Genomic DNA, 19,224 nt, shown 5'->3' with positions numbered 1-19,224 from the left:
CTGTATGTCCTAGTGGGAAAGCTGAAAGCGTAACAAATCTTCTAATGGTCTGAGCAGTCTTGAGAATATAATGTATGCATTTATTGGAAACAAAAATGTAATATAATGGAATGTAATGTCTTTGTTTTAATTCTTAACTATCTGTTTGGCATGTATGTGTTTCTAAATGAGTAATAGTCCAGGGATAAGATCTAAGCGTAGTTTTACATGTGCTTAAGCATTAAGATTTAGTTTTTGTGTTACCTGGTGATCTCTGCATCAGATTTCTACCATCTATTGAGATTAGTTAAAGCTGAAGCTTTTGGCCTCTGTCATTGCAGCAGCAAAGATTAAAAAAAAAAAAAACAAAAAAAAAAAAAACAAAATGAGGATAATTCTTGTATTTCTTCCCAATCTTTTAAAATAAATTCATCTTGAGGTTATAGAGGCTTTTTTTCCTTTCCTTTTGTGTTTGTAAAGAATGTGGGGCATATAGCTCTTTGTCCTACTTAACACTTGTGACTGAGTCGAGAGAGGATGAGCACAGAGAACAATTGCAGGTTTGAAAACCTGAAAGTTTGCTCAAAAAATAATAACTTTGGGTGGTCCCCTCTGGATGACTCATGAAAATAAGGATTTGGTATGTGACTCATTTTCAAATCTATAAAAGAGAAAGAAGGTGGCTCCAATTTATAAGTATTTGCAAATATTCTTTTCAAAAGCAGCAGACAAGTTTTAAATTTGCAGCGATTCCTCTTTATAAGAGCTCCAGTCCTAGAGAGAGTGTTCCCAGGTAAAGTTAAGCACCCTGAAATAGTTAATTTTACCAAACAGTACAATAATCATACTTTTTCAGGTTCTTCTTCCTTCTCTGTAATCTATTGTATAATGAATGAGGGCACTTGGAGATTTCTACCTATATGAAATAGATTTTTTTTTATTAATTTATATACATACTGGTTTGTATTTTGAGACATGAATCTCTACATTTTAATGTACATTTATATACAAGAAAAACAAATACAAAGCTGATCTAAATCATTTTATTTTTACTTATAACATGGAAAATATGATCCTAATGGAGATTATATAACACAGAAAGTCAGTTTATCAGACAGAAGACATAGAAAGCCGGAACTTCCATCTACTAGGAAAACACACTAAAAGTGTTAACAAGTGCTTGAAATCAATCACGAGAATGAAAGGTTGTTTTCTTTTTGAGAAGGTTCAAAATCTGCTTATAGGAAGGGAAAACTGTTTAAAGGATTTGCCCACAAATGATAGCTGTACATTAGAGTGGTAAAAACTAAATCACAAACATTCAGAATTGAATTATACTAGAAATTACATGAATGTTGAAGCATATTAGGTCACTGGGGCACACTAATCAGGGTTGTGAGCATATTGCAAAGCAGTAGGAGTGAAATTAGATTACATTCAGTTCATAGTGGTCATACAAAAAGCAACACTTGACGCTTTTGGCTATTACTCATTTGTGTCACTTCTTACAAATGTTTGTGATCTAATAGTATCTGTAGGTACCATAAGAATTTTCCCAAAGGTGACCTTTCTTGATATTATTACTGTGATTTCCAAGTTTGCCTTGAATCCAGACCTTTAAATTTGGAACAACACAAATGTTGGAAGCTGCTTTCTAATGGACAGTTCTATGCTAATTCTCTCTTCCAGCTGGTAATCATATGGTACAGTTCCCCTCTTTCCCCTATTATTCTTTTTTCTGCTCCATTTTATTGCAAATAAGATTGCACATTCTTATGATAGTTAACAGCATTGCTATTTTCTTGGCTTCCTCTGCAAGCATTTTTTTAAAGTTTAGCCATACCATACCCCACATCTGGCTCAAATAACACAAAAGCATTTGGCTGGATTGCAGATGATCTTCTGGAGATGGAAGAGAGTGGGTGAATGTGCGGGTGACAGAGTGGGGAACAAGAGAACATCTGTGCACAAATATGTCTTCTTGAGTTGGGATGGGCATATCTGGTGTTCTTAGTCTTTAAAAAGGCATACTCTGCTCATATATACAGCAGCCTCTGGTAAGAAGCAGGAACTAGGGGTCAGTGTGCAAGGTAAATTCAGGAGCTAAAATTCAGAACTTCAAGAAAAGGTGCAAAGGACAGAAGTTTTCCAAAACTGACCTTTCTGAATGTGTCTTCTTAGTGCCTGTTTTTTGGTATCTTTATTAACAGTTTAAGAACTGTTTCTCTGTTAGTTTTTCTAATCTATTCTTGAACCTGCTGATAGTCTGTACCTTCTCAATCTCCTCTAGTAGCAAGTTCCAGACATGGAGTTCTAGCTATGTAAGGAAGATTTTTTAATTTGCTTCAAACTAACATTTGGCTCCCAGTTTTAGTAATACATGAATTCAGACAGGCCTACTCTATGTTCTTTGCTATAAGCTGGGTATTCTGTAAGCCTTCAGTGGGCCAAATTGAATAGATGGCATGTATATATTGCCCCAGCCACATATTAATAAATTGAAGCCTATCCTTTACAATCTTTTCCATATAAATCCTGACTAATTTATTAAGCAACTATATACATGGGTCTGACAAGCCTGATGTGTAAAATGGAGCTAAGAATGCTCTTATGTGATCTTTACAAAATAAGATTTACCAGTATGAGGAAAGAGAGCATGTGACTTCATTGAACAGTTCATGAGGTGAGTATGCCTTGGCTGATGGTACATTTACTTTTAACCTCATATGCACTCTGGGTATTTACATATCTGAGGATTAGTTATAACAGCTTTTGCTGTTGACTGTAGAAAATTTCCTTGTCACTAGAATTAGGTATACGTTATTCTTTGTGCCAATGTACTTAAATCCCACATGACTTATTTGTTTATAGTAATACACAAAATTGCTTTGCTTCCTGTCTTCTTATATATCAATATAATGCCATCAGTCATAGAACACTTGTTTTTGTCTTTATTCATGCCACATCCATTTTCTGCTTGGTATAAGTTTATGATTTAGCATCTGTCATAATTACGTGAGTGGACTGTGAGGTGGATTGAGAACTGTCTGAACGGCAGAGTTCAGAGGATTGTTATCAATGGCAAAGAGTCTAGTTGGAGGCTAATGGAGTTCCCCAGTGCTCAGTACTGTGTCCCATCCTGTTCAACTTTTTCACCAATGACCTGGATGGAGGGACAGAGTGCCTCCTCAGCAAGTTTGCTGTTGATACCAAGGTGGGAAGAGTGACTGATACACCTGAGGGCTGTGCTGCCATTCAGAGAGACTTAGACAGGCTGGAGAATTGAGCAGAAAGGAACCTCATGAAGTTCAACAAGGGCAAGTGCTGCGCTAAGGATTTGGAGGAATAACTCCTTGCACTAGTACAAGCTGGGGGCTGACCTTCTGGAAAGCAGCTCTGCAGAGAAGGACCTGGGAGTGCTGGTGGATGACAAACTGACCATGAGCCAGCAATTTGCCCTTGTGGCCAGGAGGGCCAATGGTGCTGTAGTGTTGCCAGCAAGTCGAGGGAGGTTATCCTGTTGCTCTGTTCAGCCCCATAGTACTCATCTGGAGTACTATGTCCAGTTCTGGGCTTCCCAGTACAGGAGAGACATGGAGCTACTGGAGAGAGTCCAGCGTAGGGCTACCAAGATGATCAGAGGGATGGAGCACCTGCCCTACAAGGAAAGGCTGCAACAACAGGGCCTGTTTAGCCTGGAGAAGAGAAGACTAAGGGGGGATCTTATCGATGTGTATAAATATTTGAAGGGAGGCTGTCAAGGGAACACCCTCCCTTATGATTATGCCTCATCCTAAACTCTTTTCAATAGTCCCATGCAACAAGACAAGAGGCAATAGGCACAAACTGAACCACAGGAAGTTCCACCTGAATACGAGGAGGAATTTCTTCACTGTGAGAGTGGAACAGGTTGCCCAGAGAGGTTGTGGAATCTCCTTCTCTGGAGATATTCAAAGCCCGCCTGGGTGCAACCCTGTCTAACATGCTCTAGGTAACCCTGCTTGAGCAGGGTGGTTGCACTAGACGATCTCCAGAGGTCCCTTCCGACCTTATCAATTTTGTGATTCTGTGATAACATTTTAAGTATTTTTTATATTTACCTTTGCATTTTTAAATGCATGCTCAAGTTTTATTCTTCATTTCATTTAATTCACTTTCCTTAAAAAAATATGCTTTGCAATGTAAAATTCTTCCTAGTAACATGATCATGGCTTGACTTTTAACCTAATTTTTAATACCACTGCCTTTAGTTTTGATTTGTTCCTTATTTTTGACACAGAATACTGATTAATAAAACTGATTTTGGGAGGAAATATAGAAGATCAATAAAATCTCTTGTTCTTAATCTTTCTTAGCTTTTCTACCTGACTTGTATCTTTCATCTAGCTGCTAGATAGGCCTTAGAAATGCCTCCTCTTCAGTTTGGCTGTGGTACACTATGGTTTGCTGCCGTGCAAAATATCAAGTCTCACAAAACAAAACTGTGCCTTTGTACAGTAACATATTAGTTACAAAATATGCTATGATTTCAGTTTCACTTTCACCAAAATTAAAGGTCTTTTTGGCCAACTGTGTGCAAGTGACAACTCCATCAATAAAATGGAATAACTCTGGATAGGTGGCAAAGTGGGGAAATGTTTAAAAATACAATTTATAGTCTAATTGCTCTGAGGGACATTCTATCTAAGGATTCTTCATAGTACATATGGAAATGCACTTATTCTGTCTTTATAAATGAAGCTGTATGCTAGCTTTCAGGTTTTGTCATGAAAGGTGACCATTTTTCATGATGCAATGTAGGGTTTTTTTTCAAGCGATATATGTGGCTTTAGTGAATGAAGAGCTTACCATTCATATATCCATACTGCTTTATTTAATTATAAAAGTACTAGGTAGTGAATATTTTATTTAAATATGCAATGCAGAAATATATTTCCACAGTTACAGTTACTATACAAGGACATTTCTTTTAAAAATTGACTGATTTTTACTTTCATAAATTTTTAATTGTAAAATGTTTTGACTGTTGAAAATGTACATAGGAATGTAGAGGACTTATTCTATGCCAATGTGTAACTACTCAAACATTTGTCATTCTTCTTAAAAGTTCTTGTTTTTGTTGAAAATACTTTAGAAAAGGTTTCCAGCAGATATTTATATATTCATTTATGTGAATATATATATATGAAGAGAGAATGACCTCTTTAAAATGCTGGTGTTAGTAATGGAATAGTAGATTACCAATTTATTTTATCTCCCGAAAAATAAATAAGTCATTTTGTTTTGCATGTTCTAGACATTTGCTGACTAAAAGCAGTGTGTTGTGAAGCCTGCCAAATGTATACTAATGCTTATCTACTCTTTTGTTATATTCCATCAGGTCTGAAATAAGCCTATAAGGTCTTTACGTTAGTTCTTTGAAATTTAGGTCACTTTCATTTAGTGCTATGTATGGCATTAAGAGTTTAATTTGGGGCAATGTAATTGGGAATGTGTGTCAGAGACGACAAAACCATTCTTCAATAATGTCAGTGATAATTAATTGTATTGGTGGGGGGAAAAAAAACATTCATTCAAAGCTAGATTGCAATTTTTTAAAAGTAGCAGTGGGCAAACAGCAGTGAGCATCCAACAGATTGAGGCTGGACTTTGTCAAAATGGCCCTGCTCCCAGTGCTGAACACAAATGTCCAAAGGAGAGCAATGTAGCATGGTTTTTACATCAGTGAGGACAAAAAGGCTGTCTGAGATCTGAAATACGGAGAGAAGAGCATCTCTTCTCAGAAAAGGCTTGCTCCCTGTAGAAGAGAAGGTATAACTTTCTGATCTTAGCCATGTTTTCACTTGACATATCCTGAACTTGTCTATGGTGTGAGAGACAATGTGATCCACGTGAAGGTCCTGTTGTGTGAATCTGCAAATTGCTTGGAAAATCATACCCTGCAAGTAGGTTACTATGAGTATGGCAGGCTATGAGTTAAATTAGAAGAGAGAAAGAGGTCTCAAGTGATGTTGAGATGCAGGGAAAATTATTGAGAAAAAATTAGGATGAAAGTTTTTATGGACAAGTTCACAGCATTGCACTGAGGCTTGAGGCTCGAATACAAGAATGATAAAGTGCATAAGTGCAGGATGGGAAACAGGAGCAGTTTTATGGAAAAGTGTACAGATGTTATTTCAGCACACAAGCAGAACATTAGTCAGCAATGTCATGCTATTGCAAGAAAGCAAACACCATACTGGGATGTATAAACAGCAAGTAACTTTGAAGACACATAAAATAATCCCATAAAGCCTCAGTGGGAGTATTGCGTCCAGTTTTGGGCACCATGCTTCAAGAAAAAAGTTAATAGACTAAGAAAGAGTCCAGAGGAGAGCAGTGAAAATGGTCAGCAAGCTAGACAATGACCTGTGAGATGAGATTAAAATTAAATTCTATACATTTTTGTTAATTTAATCCAAAAATGAAGCCTGGTAAATACAGTGTTTGAACTGCCCTTGCCACTTATCTTTCATCCTAAGATCTCCTTAATGTTACTGCTTTGAACTCAAAACCAGCAATCTTTTTAATAAGGTGGGAACTTCAACATTGGAAGAGGATTTTCCCTTCTGTGATTACTAATCTCTATTTTTTACTGGGAAAGTAAAGCTAAAGGTAACTATAGATGCTCTTGGCTTTACTGAAGTGGTAGTTTTCTAGTAAGTAGTGTACAAAAGAGTGGTCTCCAATGTTAGACTAGTATTAGTATTCTACTGTTAGTATTATACTGTGTTAGTATTGCAGAAACTGGGAGCCCTGTGGTGATACATGCACCTACCCACCTACAGCAACACATCAGTGTTATCCTAACATAACAGAGGCAGACACAGACCACCCAGCAATATCTTGGTTTCTGGGTGGGCCATTCTTAGGCTGATTCTTTCCCTTCAATGCTCATTTTTTAAATTCTTACCTAATAATATATTGTAGGAATCTAGTCATGATGACACAGAAAAAGGCAAATGGTGCAGTTCTAAAGCAATATGGAAGTTTGTCTCACAGGAATGGGTGAAATAAATCAGTCTGAAGTGTTTCCACCTGTCCCCCTTCCCTTTTGAAGGAAAACTTCCTCCACTCTCCCCTTCTGAACCCTAACCTGGAACAGCTCTTCCTTCTCTGTTTAGCTATCACTTTTTTTACTGCACTCTGAGTTTTTCAATTGCATTTTGACACTTCTTTTAGTTGCATCCTAGGATACCTGATAAGTTCTTGTCCTTCTTGTCAAAGCCATAGTAAGTGCCAGAAACCAGCTTCCCAGAGTCCTGTAGCATAATTCCAGGAGCATTAATTCCAGGGAGCTGGTCCAAAAAGCAAGTTCATTCACATTCTTATCTTCCATGAATAAACGGAGATAAAAAGAGTTAATAGCAGTCCTATAGAGCAGCAGCAGAATGAGCAGCAGAGGCCTAAAGCATGGGAAGAACTTGGGAGCTTAGTGTACATTTCAAAACCAAGTTGAGACCTGGCACTGTTTAGCACTGAAACATATTAATTCCTAAGGGAACTAATTCCAAAAGGACTTGAAATTCACTCAGCTTTGGAACTAGGGTATTGAGGATACAGGATGGCTAAAAGCATTAGAAACATTCATTTGTCCTTTGGATCCAAATGTCAGAAACCTCATGCAACAAGAGTCCTGTGACAGCTGTCAAGTAAACTCACAACAACACTGGAAAGAGTGTGCACTGTGTAGCAGTGAGCTGTGTTCAGAGCCAGCAGTATATCCATGAGGTCCTGTAGTATTCATCGAATGTGTTGAGGCCTGGATTCCCTTTCCTCTGATCCAAAGGAACACACTATGTTCTTGTCCCCAGCCCAATCTTTGCTTTATTGACCAGAATCTTTCCTTGTATGATATTCCTTGAAAATAACAAAGGTATCCACAGAGGAAGAAGGAATTAAATACCTGCAGAATATGCTATATTTTCAGGACTACCTTTTATTTTGTCTTTCATTGCATGAGCTGCATTCTCTGTGATGAAAGTGGAGGCTGTGCTGGCTTCAGACCATTGTAGTAGACATATAATTAAACCCTTAAACATTTGCCACTTGCTATTTTTCTGCTACATTCTTTCTTCTTTGAAAGAAGATTAGGTAGCCATTGCTACCTACTGTCTCTTGTGTGACCTATTAGTTTATCTCAGCAGTACCCAAGCCCCACAGGACTATGAGCATGTGTTTTTTGCATAAGTTGGAATTGTTACATGTGCTCTATGTGTCTCTGACATGTTGAGGAGCATTTAATGGGTAAGAAATGATATTCACTGCCTCAGGATCTCCCTTCTCTGTTGTGGTCCCAGGATGGTCAAGGGTTGGAGACTGGTTACTGATGCAGCACATCAAGCTGCTCTGCTGTGTGTTTAGAGAAAGACTAGCCAGGCTGAAAACAAAGGAAAATGTGGCAATTCTGTCCTGATGAGGTATCTGATGCCTGTTTGAACAATAGGAAGAGATATTTGTTGTAGTTGATATTTGTATAGACTCAGTAGCTGAGATTTTGGAGCTTTGTAGCAATTAAAACCACACAAAAGGAAACAGTTTTTAAGTAACACCGAACCAGGGTCACACTGCAGCTGAAAAAAGATTTAGTAGTAGCCAACAGCAGCTTGGCTTTTCAAAAATGGCTATGTATTGATTTAAATCTTTAGCCAACTGCTATTCTTTTAGTTTTGTCCTTTTGTCAGGCTTCATTACACAGCTCAGTGAAGTAATACATGCTGCATGACAAATTGTTGGCTATCTGCAGAATAACTGAAAAGCTTTCAACTAATTTTCTGTCATGATGAATCTGTTTATACAGTGCTGTTTCTTCATGAAATAGGCACAAAAATATCCACAATGAAGATATTCATGCCAGAAGATTCCCTGCCTCTTATGGCCAAGTAGGGGCAAACTAGAATAGTTCAAGGTCAGACTTTAAGTATCTTGAAGTACATTGGAAAAAACTTCAATACCTACATATTTTCCATACTTATATATATATATAAATATATTTTTGTATATATTTGTTTATATATATTTGTTATTTTTCCTTTGTTTTAAGAAGTAATATTTTCTTCCTCTCTTGGAGGCCAAAAACATGTAGTCCATCTGGTCTCATTTTCTTACAGCTGAGAATGTTATTGTCCGTTCTTTTGGCCTTCCTGTTCCTTACTTGCTTCAGTAGATAGGTGTCAGATGTTTTTTTTTTCTCTGATACCTACCCTCTCCACTGTGCTGTGAGTTAAGAGCATGTGTCCCAGGAGAGAAATTGTTAGATTTTTATTTGTTAATGTAAAAACTCATTAATATAGTAAGATGATTTTCATGCTGTATGTTAATAATATGTTTTTCCTTTTTTTTTTAAAAAAAAAGGAACAGAAAAATAACAGCTGAGTTGTTTTTCAAGAATCTGATTTTTTTAGTTAGCCAATGTTCTTTATGTTATTGATGCTCTGTGGGTCATTTTTGATTCATTCCAGTTTAGAAGACAAAATTAGCTTAATTGACTCCTTGTTTCTTCATTGCCTCTTGCTGAAAATCACGACCTAGCAAGGAAGTATTGTCTCAGCTGCCAGGACATGAAGTGGTGTTTAAAAATAAAATCTCTCATTCTAGAATTTTGGGGGCTTTTTGGACTTGTCTTTGGAACACTTCTGTGTATTTCAGCTTACAAGCCTTTTTTGTTCACACAGTTAGATATAGTTTCTTTTGACTGTCATGTATGTAACCCTTCACTTTGCTTAATATGTAACCAGTATAGACTTCCATGTCCTTTGTTGCAGGTTAGCAAGTTTTTATGTCAGTGACATTGTTTGACTTTCTGTGCAGACTCAGTAACCTTAGTTTGGCTTCCTGTGGGGAGACAGATGATAAATCTATTTTGTCTTCTGGACCATCTGGTTAATTCACTTTAAATCTCCCTCTCTGATAACATGCCAGTCATTTTCCAGAGTGCCAGGGAAAGAGTTCCTCCGGATAACCACAGCAGTCATAGTTGTCTGGTGGTTGCCCCAATAGGGACTCCCCGGCTTTGTGTCACAGCATCCCACATATAGGGATCTCTTCCTATAATGTGATTTGACATGCTGAGGGCTCTTGATGTAAAGCTAAAGAAAAGCTGACTTCCATGTAGCTTGTGGTATGGAAAAGATGTCTTTGACACCTTGGAATCTCTTCTGCTTCCTCGAGCTGCTAGCATGAAATGTGACCACACAAGTGCCCAGACTTGCATATTTGTGCGTAATATTTCATGACATGTCTGTTAGTCTCCTGATTTTCTGCTTACTTCGATTTATCTGTGGCATTACCTCAAGCTTGCCTTCTTTGAAAAGAAAAGTTAACTTCTGGTAATCTACTTTTTGAGTGCTAAAATGAAAGCTTTTCAGTGATATATTTGAACTCTTGTTACTTCTTTTACAGATCACAGTTATTTGTAAATCATGCACTATTCTGGGCAAGCTATTCCATATATTGCTATTTGTTCCTTGTCTGGTTTCATAACTCTTAATAAATAGGGGGAAAATGTATTTCACTCAGTCTGAACTATGATCTGAATCTCAATATGACATAGCAAACTCATATGAAATGCATTCATTTTAAAGTGAATTTAAGATGTGATAGAGTGTGAGGATTATCTGTGGCTATGATGAAGTAACATGTATCATGGATGGTGATATGAAATCTATGCTGAGATTTCAATGTGTATGTAACGAATGGTGTTCTACATTGTTAGTTTATAAAAGAGAATTTTTGTTCCTAAAGGAAAACTTTGTTTCTTTTAATCCAGTTAAATAATATTCCATATCTAAAAAGTGTTCAACTATGTTAGCAGACATAGGTATGGTGTAGTGATCTGAAGGATACATCTGCCAGTAACAGGACTTAGCTGTTTATAAAGTTATAATCCTGAACACCAACATTAACAAGTAAGCCACTCTCTGGTCAAACTGTTAACATTACTAATTTTCAAATGTCAAGAATACATGTGTACTGTTGCAAAGCAATGAAAAGTGAAGTTTGAAATCTTTAGTTTTCGCCCACTGCAAAGTGGTAAGATTCTAACACATAAACTATGGTATGCTATATTGAGAGAAAGATATTCTTCTCTTAATACTTTTATATAACTATACTATTTCGTAGGTTGTCTTAACTGACAGATAGAACTGTTTTAAAAGATTTCCTTTTCTCAGTCAGAACCTGAATCAAAACTTTTAAAACTGAGAAAAATCCCTTTTCATTTATTATCACTTTTTACCTTGTCCCATCTCACCCCTCCTGCAGTTATTTCTGCTCTGATACTTAATAAGTGTGGCTCAGGGCTTCATAAGAAAATCTTTTATTGTGACATTTCCAAACTCTGGACATGTGGACAGGTCTAGGAAGCACATAGTTTATTATCATTTTCTGAACAAGCCTCCAAAATTTATACTACCATGGTATGAATTGATATCTGGTCTTTGAAAGCAAAGTTTCAAGATAGGTAAATCTATGAAAGGCTGAAAATGTATGATACGTAGTTACTGAATCAGACTGAATCCATTTTTATACAGTGTAAAAAAGCGTATTCAAGCTTAGTTAATACATCTGTGACTATCGCTACGTTAATTTCCGAAGATTGATATGAATTGATGTCTTCTGTTACTTATACCAAGAAAATGTAGAAAATGATTTTTTCATCCAGCTATGGATAATTTTTCACTTGTCACTTTCTGATTTACATTACACTGTGGTGATTTTCTTCTCTAAAGCATTTTATTGAGGTCATCACTCAATTTTAGACTTTTTAATGTTGGAATTAGTTCTCACTTAATCCTGAGTTGCTTATAGCACGTTGGTCTGACATCCTGGGAAACTTTAATATTATCACCAAAGCAAAGTTTGTTTTAGCATAACCAGGTTTCTCTCTGCTTTCTAGGCAACATCCTTCTGCTCCAAACATCCAGAGCCAAGACCTATCTGTGCATTTTAGGAGCTTTCTTCATTTTGTTCAGTATTTCCACATCTCAACATGGAGGCTGATATCTAACTTGCTTCTTCCACCTCCTAAGACCACCAAATTCTTTTCCATAGGTAACTAGGATGCACTGAAACAAGCAGGATACTATACTTATTTCTTTTTCAGCTGTAGCTCTTTTCCACTGTACACTTCATTAGATAGTGAACATTTTTAGGCATCAGTGTAATGGCAAACAATGGTACAATAAAATCCTAAGCCCCACCTCACCATGGGATGACCTAAATAATTCATTTGCTCATGTGAAATGGCTTGTTTTCCCTGTGCCAAAATGCTGGATGTAGGTATACTGAGAAAAGCTAGTGTCTGATTCCACTTTCAGAAATCAGACAATATAGCCCATGGTCCAGCATTCGCTTCCTACAAGAGAAAAACATGGTGCATTTGACATATTGGATGTGGTTTTTGCTCATTGACACAGAGCAGCAGAAGCCTCAGTCAGTTTAAAGTCCATTAAGGTAATACCATAGCAATGCTTCAAGCTGGTGAAGTGAAGCTCACTAGTGCTCTGTCTAGCAGAAAGTATCTGGAAGCCTTGGACCTCTTGGGAAAAAGCAACATAATCAACAAATTTTATTTTTCTCTGAATCCCAGCACAAAGGATTGATTGTCTTGAATGTCTTGAATTGTCTTGGTCTTGATGATGATACATTGAACATAGACAGGTCCAGGCATATCAAGTTTTGCAGACTTGTGAAGATCTCATGCCACCTAGGTTGAGACTTTCATATAGCCTTTGGCCAAGGTTGTCTTTGACTTCAAACTTTTGCTATATCTAGTAGACAGATGAATGAACAGGAAGGAAGGAAAAAAAAGTCTCTGTTTCTGGATCGCAAACTTAAAAAAAAAATAGAAACAAAAACCAAAAAAACCTATCAAGCTTCCCACTCTTCAATTTTTTAGAAATTTCCAGACTGAAGTGGCCAAATCAGCCTGTTGGTAGAACAAAATAGGAAAAAGTAATCATCTATCATTTTAAATTTTGGAATAAATCCTATCTATCAGAGGCATAGGGAACAGTTATCCCTGAAGTCACTTTTATTTTAAACATTGGTTCACCGAGATACAGAAATCTTCTTCATAGTCAGAAATAATAGAGGCAAGATCACTTTGGAAAAAGTCATATAGGTTAAAAGCCAGACAAGTCATGTACTTTGTGATCAGTTTGCAAAATCAAGTAGTCTGTATTCCTGTGCCAAGATAGCATATTGAATGACTGTAGTAGAAACAGCATCCTGCCAAGCAACTTGCAAAAAAAGCATGTCTTAGCTTATAAAAAAGTCTAACGTAGGTACATAAATCTGCATATGCTGCACTGTGCATTAGAGAGGCACCTGTATCTTGAAATTCAGTAACAGCCTTACAGTGTAGCTCTCAGCTACACTTGCTGTTACGGCATTTTGTAAAACTTAACTGGACGTTCTCAGAAGTTTCTTTAGTGTGCACTGTTATCTGCAAGTCTTTCTTGAAAGAGGAGCTGTGTGGGTAGTTTTTGGTGTCAGTCTCCTTTTTTTCTGTGAAGGTGAAAAAAGGTATTACAAAATGGCAATAATTTTCCTTATGTGAATGCAAGAACTCCTTTCTCCAGAGTTCTGCTTTTAAGTAGCCACTAGAGTTTGCTGTAACAGTGGCACAAACCTCACAAATATGTTGTAAATAAGGAGTGCTGTGCACCATCACTGCCTTTGAATGAGAAGTAGAGTTTAGGGCTAAATGCGTATCAGTCAAATGACATCACTTTATGCCAAGTTTCAGTCCAATGTGAATGTTTATGGCCTCCAAAAATTCTATTATAACATAAAGACTGCCAGATTCTGAAGTTCAGTGGTGTTACTGGGCTCTCAGTATAATACAAATGTTTTCTTTCTTCCTATGATTTATGGCCCTGTCTTTACAGCTTTTATTTTCCTGGGATGTTGGGCAGTCAAGCAGAGTTCTAAGCATACCAAACCTCTAACTGACAGCTATCTCACTGGTACAAGAAGAAGGGAGATTTGTTGGTCAAAGTACCCAGCTGACCCAAGAAAATAGCTTACACTTTAGCTTGACCTTGATAAAGAAAAGTGCAGTTAAAAATATCACAAGTCCAAATATGCAAACCACAGAGTGTTGAAGCCAAATATGGGACACATGAATGGTGCAAAAGTTTGGATCAGCACTTTTTCCAAGAAGATAGAAGAATTTATACAAGGTAGAGTTGTTAATTTAATTTTTATACTCTGTAACAACAAGCAGATCGTTAGAAAGTTAAGATCTTTTGAAAATGAAATCATTGACAAAGTGCAGTGCTTATTACTAAAGAAATCTGTGCCATGATTCCTTAAAGAGTGTCATTAGTAAGGCAGGGAATACCCTGCTGATATAACTAAGACATAAGTACATTGAAGACATTAGGTAAGTTAGGAATTGTAATATTGTAACTTAATGTGCACACCACATACTAGAAGCAGTCTGCTGTTAGTGTTCTTTAATTCTGAAATTAAATCTTGCTTTAACACAGTCCTGAGGAAGAACTTTTTTTTAAAAAAAAAACATGCTATGTATCCAACATAATTTTCATTGCTCATTAATACAGTGTAATTTCACACTGTTGTCAGTGGAAACATTTGCTTTTTATCTGACTGGTCATTTTTGGATTTTATTCTTAAAGCACTTTTAGACATTGTACAACTTCTTTCTCATATTTTCATGCCAGCTTAGGTCTAGCCTGACCTGGCTCTGTTTCAGGGCATGTATTTTTATTCTCTGAATTCTTACTGCTGAAGCTGTTTTAGACAGAGGTTGCCAACTTATTTTCTGTTCGCTAATCACTTTGAGCCAAGTCTGACCTAGATAGTAGTTTTCCTTCCTCTCAGAAATAAAAATATATTTGTTGAGGAATAAGAGCTGTGCAGGATTATAGTGATATATGACGGTGTCATCAATGTCTTTAGAAGCTTGTAAAAAGGTATCCAATATCCATAGATCATCTGAATACAGAGAAGTTTGCAAAACCATGTGTCATACTCTTACATATCATGCTAAACAAAGTTTGAAACTCCTATGGTTTGGGGATCAAGTTTGAATAGGGTGGAATACAGTTGGCATTTTAAGCAAAACAGGTCAGAAATGCAGCTTCCATTCCATACAAGGGGTGTAACAGAAAAACAAGTATCTTTTTTCATAGTAAAGATTGTAACATTTGGAGAGAACAAATCATTTTGAAAAGATATTTTAAGTAATAAATTCTAATTCAAGGGAGCTTCAATGTTTTTCTCTGAAATTACGAGTTTGATCTTTTCTGATAATGTGCCTCTTTTAGCTTATGGCATATTTAGGTGATAAATGTACTTAAAAGTACATTTAATTTGATTTCTTTCAGTCCTTGAATATTATTTAGAAAGAGGTTGATTGTTACATGCTACCAACAGAAAGCTTAGTTTCAGGCTTGTAATTGTGAATTTTTCACAGATGTTCTTGGAGATGAAGTGGAAAGCAACTATTTGCAGCATGTATGCATGTAGAGGAGAAATATGGCTATCTAACATGACTCACTAACCAGCATAACAGTCCTTTGCTGTTATCCCATAAGGACTGTTCCACAGAAGCATGAGGGCTTTCTGGTATTTTTCAAGCTTCTACTCCCCTTGCATCTTGTGCACCTTTCCACTACTTGAGCAGAAGATGATGTGAAAAAACAAACAAACAGAAAAAACAAAACAAACAAACAAAAAAACCAGAGCAGTTTCAAGTCCACAAGTTTATTAGGGAATAAGCAATGACAAGCCAAACTGGCTGCAGGCACAGGGATCTAGTCTTCAACTGACCAAACCTCTGAGATCAGTAGGCAAAAGTCTTGTCTCTCTAAACCATGCATTCCAGAATCGAGCCTGTAAGAGTTTCTTCTTAGTAAGAGGCTTCTACAGCCCAGGTTATTGATGGTGGACTTTTCTGGTGTCTTATGACAAATTTCTTTTAAAAGTATTATTGCTATGGCCATTGAGAAAACCCAGGTCCCTTGTTAATGCTGAACCTCGTATCAGTGCCAGAGTTTTCTCATCTTCCTAAACACTACTAAAACTTTAGATTGATACTGTCTCTGGTTTAGGAACAGTTCAGTGGCTTTAGATTTTATTTCTCTCAGGGCTGTTGTCACAGTTATCTTCCTGTCCTACATCTATGCAGACTAGATCCTTAAATTAGTCATGTGTTTTTTCAAGTTCTCCTCCTCCCTGCTTTTTGTACACTCTGTGTAAATATCTCTTCCCAGATAGCTGGTAGCAAAAGACCCAAAGCTATCTTAAATTCTTGTATCATGGAGAAAAAAATCTACTCTGTAGCCATGCTTCTTGTAATTGGTTTAAAGAAACTTAATTCGGGATCATACCTCAATGACTGTTCTTGTTGTATAGAATGGATGCTATTCTAATATGCACAATAAATACATTGTTGCTCATGAAGTTTTAAAAACAAGTTTTACTGAAGTGTTTTCTTCAGTAAGAAGCTACTTAAGATAAAATAATCCAAAATCCAGGTATTCAATAATAAGAAGAAAACTGAGAAGTTGTAGCTCTAGAAGAAACTTTGAAGCTGTAAATATTGCACTAAATTACAGTTGTCCATAAAAACCGAATGGAGGCTGCCCACATACCTTAGCATAGATCTTGTAGAGTGATTGCATATAGAATATCAAACTGCTTTATGAACACACCTAGGTGACCTGTTTCAGAGAGCTTAAAGAAAAGCAACAAAAACAGCTAGGTTGTGGTGATTCCAATAAGAAAAGGGAGTAAAAGACCAAAGCCTACTTATTTTAGAAGGGTGTGAGCACCAAAAATGGAGAACTCCATTTTGCAATGAAAGTAGGGTCTAGTATTAATCTAATTAGGAAAAACTAGAACATTTGATGTATTTCCTTTTATATTACAGTCTATTAAGAAAAAGGGAATTGTTTCTACCTTTTAAAAAAACTTAGAACTAGGCTAGACAGTTTTAGGGATATACTGTAAGGAGAAATCTTGCATTAGGCATGACTAGAAGTGTAGAAGATAACAAGTTTTCAAGCATTCAGTTCATTGTTCCTTTGGACTCTCCAATTGTATGGTTAGTTCTACCTTTTGCTTGTCTTACCTTTTTTTGTCTGCATTTGGTTTCTTCAAGTGAGCTGTGGCTCTCAGATGAGTGAAAAGGGCAGTTAACACATCAAAATGATAAAACTTCCCTGCAGAGAAAACGTTTATTAAACAATAGATTATTTTAAATAAATGTGATTTAAAACATATGGAAATAATACAACATCTTGCATAACACTAATAAATTCAGAGATACTCTTTACTAGTAATTACTGTGTATCTGAAGAGATACTCCTGCTTATTTAAAACATAGCTGTGACTTCTGTTGAATATTTTATTTATACTATGTAAATAAAATTTAAATTTGTTTTAATATATGATTTTGCATCTTTTTATAATTTAAATATGCATTTGTGCAATTATTTCATTTATGATAAATCCCCATTAGTTTTGAAATTTTATGCTGTGATGTACTACTACATTCACCAGGCTGTTATGCTTTCAAAGCAGAGTAGATCTGTGCGGGTATAATGTTACTGTGCATTTTTTACCTCCTACTTCTATAAAATTCTGCAGCTAAGGGATAGCATAAACAGATAACTGGAACTTAGTGAAAGCAGAAATAAAACTGACCCTACTCCTTGCTACTCCACATACTTTAACCATGAAATCCATATGCCTCTCCCTGAGATAGAATAATGAGAGAGAGGCTGAAATTCAGAATGTGCTGCTAGGTTCCCTCTGAGTTTGATTGCAAGTTGACTGTTTACTTTTTGAATTCTAGTTAAGCAATAATTATGGAGATACAGCTATTGAGGTGATCTTTTTTGTCAAAGAGCCTGGGAGTTGCAGACACCGCTTCCTATCCCTCCTTTCATGAAATTGAATTGCTACTTTTGAGCCCGATAAATCTGACTGTGTTTTATTTGTCTTGCCAACAGCTCCTTAAAATTGGTTTGCATTCCTCTGTTCAGCATTTCCTAGGCATGTGGAGGAGTAGGCCTGCAGCAGAAATGCTGTGGAAGAAAACGAGTTGAGGAAGTTCTGAATATCTGGGGGAGGGACAAGGGAGATCCCAACTTGGATAGCATTCATTTTGTTCAGTGTTGTGTGGGAAATGATAAGAAGAAAGGAAAAAAAGGGGGAACACTGAAAATATGTATTCTGGAATGCACTTAATGAAACTCTTCAAAATAAACCAAGTTTTTCCATTTTGAACCTTATAAAAGGGATATGGACAACCGACAGAATGGTACTCGCTAATCAATGAGTGTTGGGAATAATTAATTTAGTCCCACAGTAGTTTGCGGTCATTTGATTGTGTGTCTCTCTTCCCTGGATTCCTCAACCTATTTCAAGGCAATCTAACAAGACTTTTTGAGGGTTTAATATTCAAATTATATTTATTTAAATTATTTAAATTGATTTTAAATTAAAATTAATTAAAATAATTTAAATAAAATTATTTAAATATTCTTGCACTTTATTTTTATTAAATCTGCCCAGAATTTGCTTAAAGGCTTTGAACTTTTTTAGGTCTCAAAAAGGAATTTTGAAAAATACTTTTCAAGCTTCTGTATAATGAGAATATGACTGATGTGTTACAGTTCCATCCCCTGAGTCAGAGATTATTCAAACACATAGTAAAACAAAAAGCTTGCCAAAATTCTTACAGTTATTGGAAGAAGAAAAAGAAAGAACATAACAAAATTATCTGAGAAAAAACTAGCAGAAGTTTTTTAGAGCAGATGTTGATTTCCTATTCCTTTTCTTCCTTCTCCACTTCCTTCTCATTCCTTTCCACCACCCGGGGGGGGGTCTTCTGTGTAAACTATAGGACTGATGAATTATCCCCAGTAAGGATCATTTTTTGGATTTGTCTCTTTTAAACCCATATTTGAATAACTCCCTTCCCTCTAACCTTTCTTCTCTCCATGTAAAACAATTCAAGATTGTTTTTAGTGATCAAGACTAGCTGTAATATTATATTGATATCAATGGAAAGGCTTTAGAAAACATACACTGAGAGTGTGGATCCAAAGTGATTTAAGAGAAGCTAAGAGCATGTGGTTCCTGAAAGGAGAAGACCTGTCTCCCCCTACCTCTTGACTGTGCATCCTGCCTCTTCCCTCCATTTAAGACTAACACCAATGTGGTGAG

General features: G+C 36.4%; 1 protein-coding gene across 26 annotated transcripts in view; it reads left to right on the top strand.

Annotated features, from left to right (window-relative positions):
• The first annotated feature begins 14,123 nt into the window (after positions 1 to 14,123).
• The window catches only part of LOC134149675 (potassium voltage-gated channel subfamily KQT member 1-like), a 263,379-nt gene continuing 258,278 nt past the window's right edge, over positions 14,124 to 19,224 (top strand). For 24 of the 26 annotated variants that reach the window (XM_062592949.1, XM_062592924.1, XM_062592916.1 and 21 more), the window contains exon 1: positions 14,129 to 14,204. In XM_062592949.1, the coding sequence (XP_062448933.1) occupies positions 14,135 to 14,204 (70 nt within the window). In that variant the 5' untranslated portion in view covers positions 14,129 to 14,134. Of the gene's footprint in view, positions 14,205 to 19,224 lie in introns of all 26 variants that reach the window. The other 2 variants (XM_062592906.1, XM_062592912.1) reach the window with 2 other exon arrangements.

Source organism: Rhea pennata, chromosome 1 (assembly GCF_028389875.1).
Source record: "Rhea pennata isolate bPtePen1 chromosome 1, bPtePen1.pri, whole genome shotgun sequence".
Lineage (NCBI taxonomy): Eukaryota > Metazoa > Chordata > Aves > Rheiformes > Rheidae > Rhea > Rhea pennata.
This window is presented reverse-complemented; position numbering and strand designations above follow the sequence as displayed.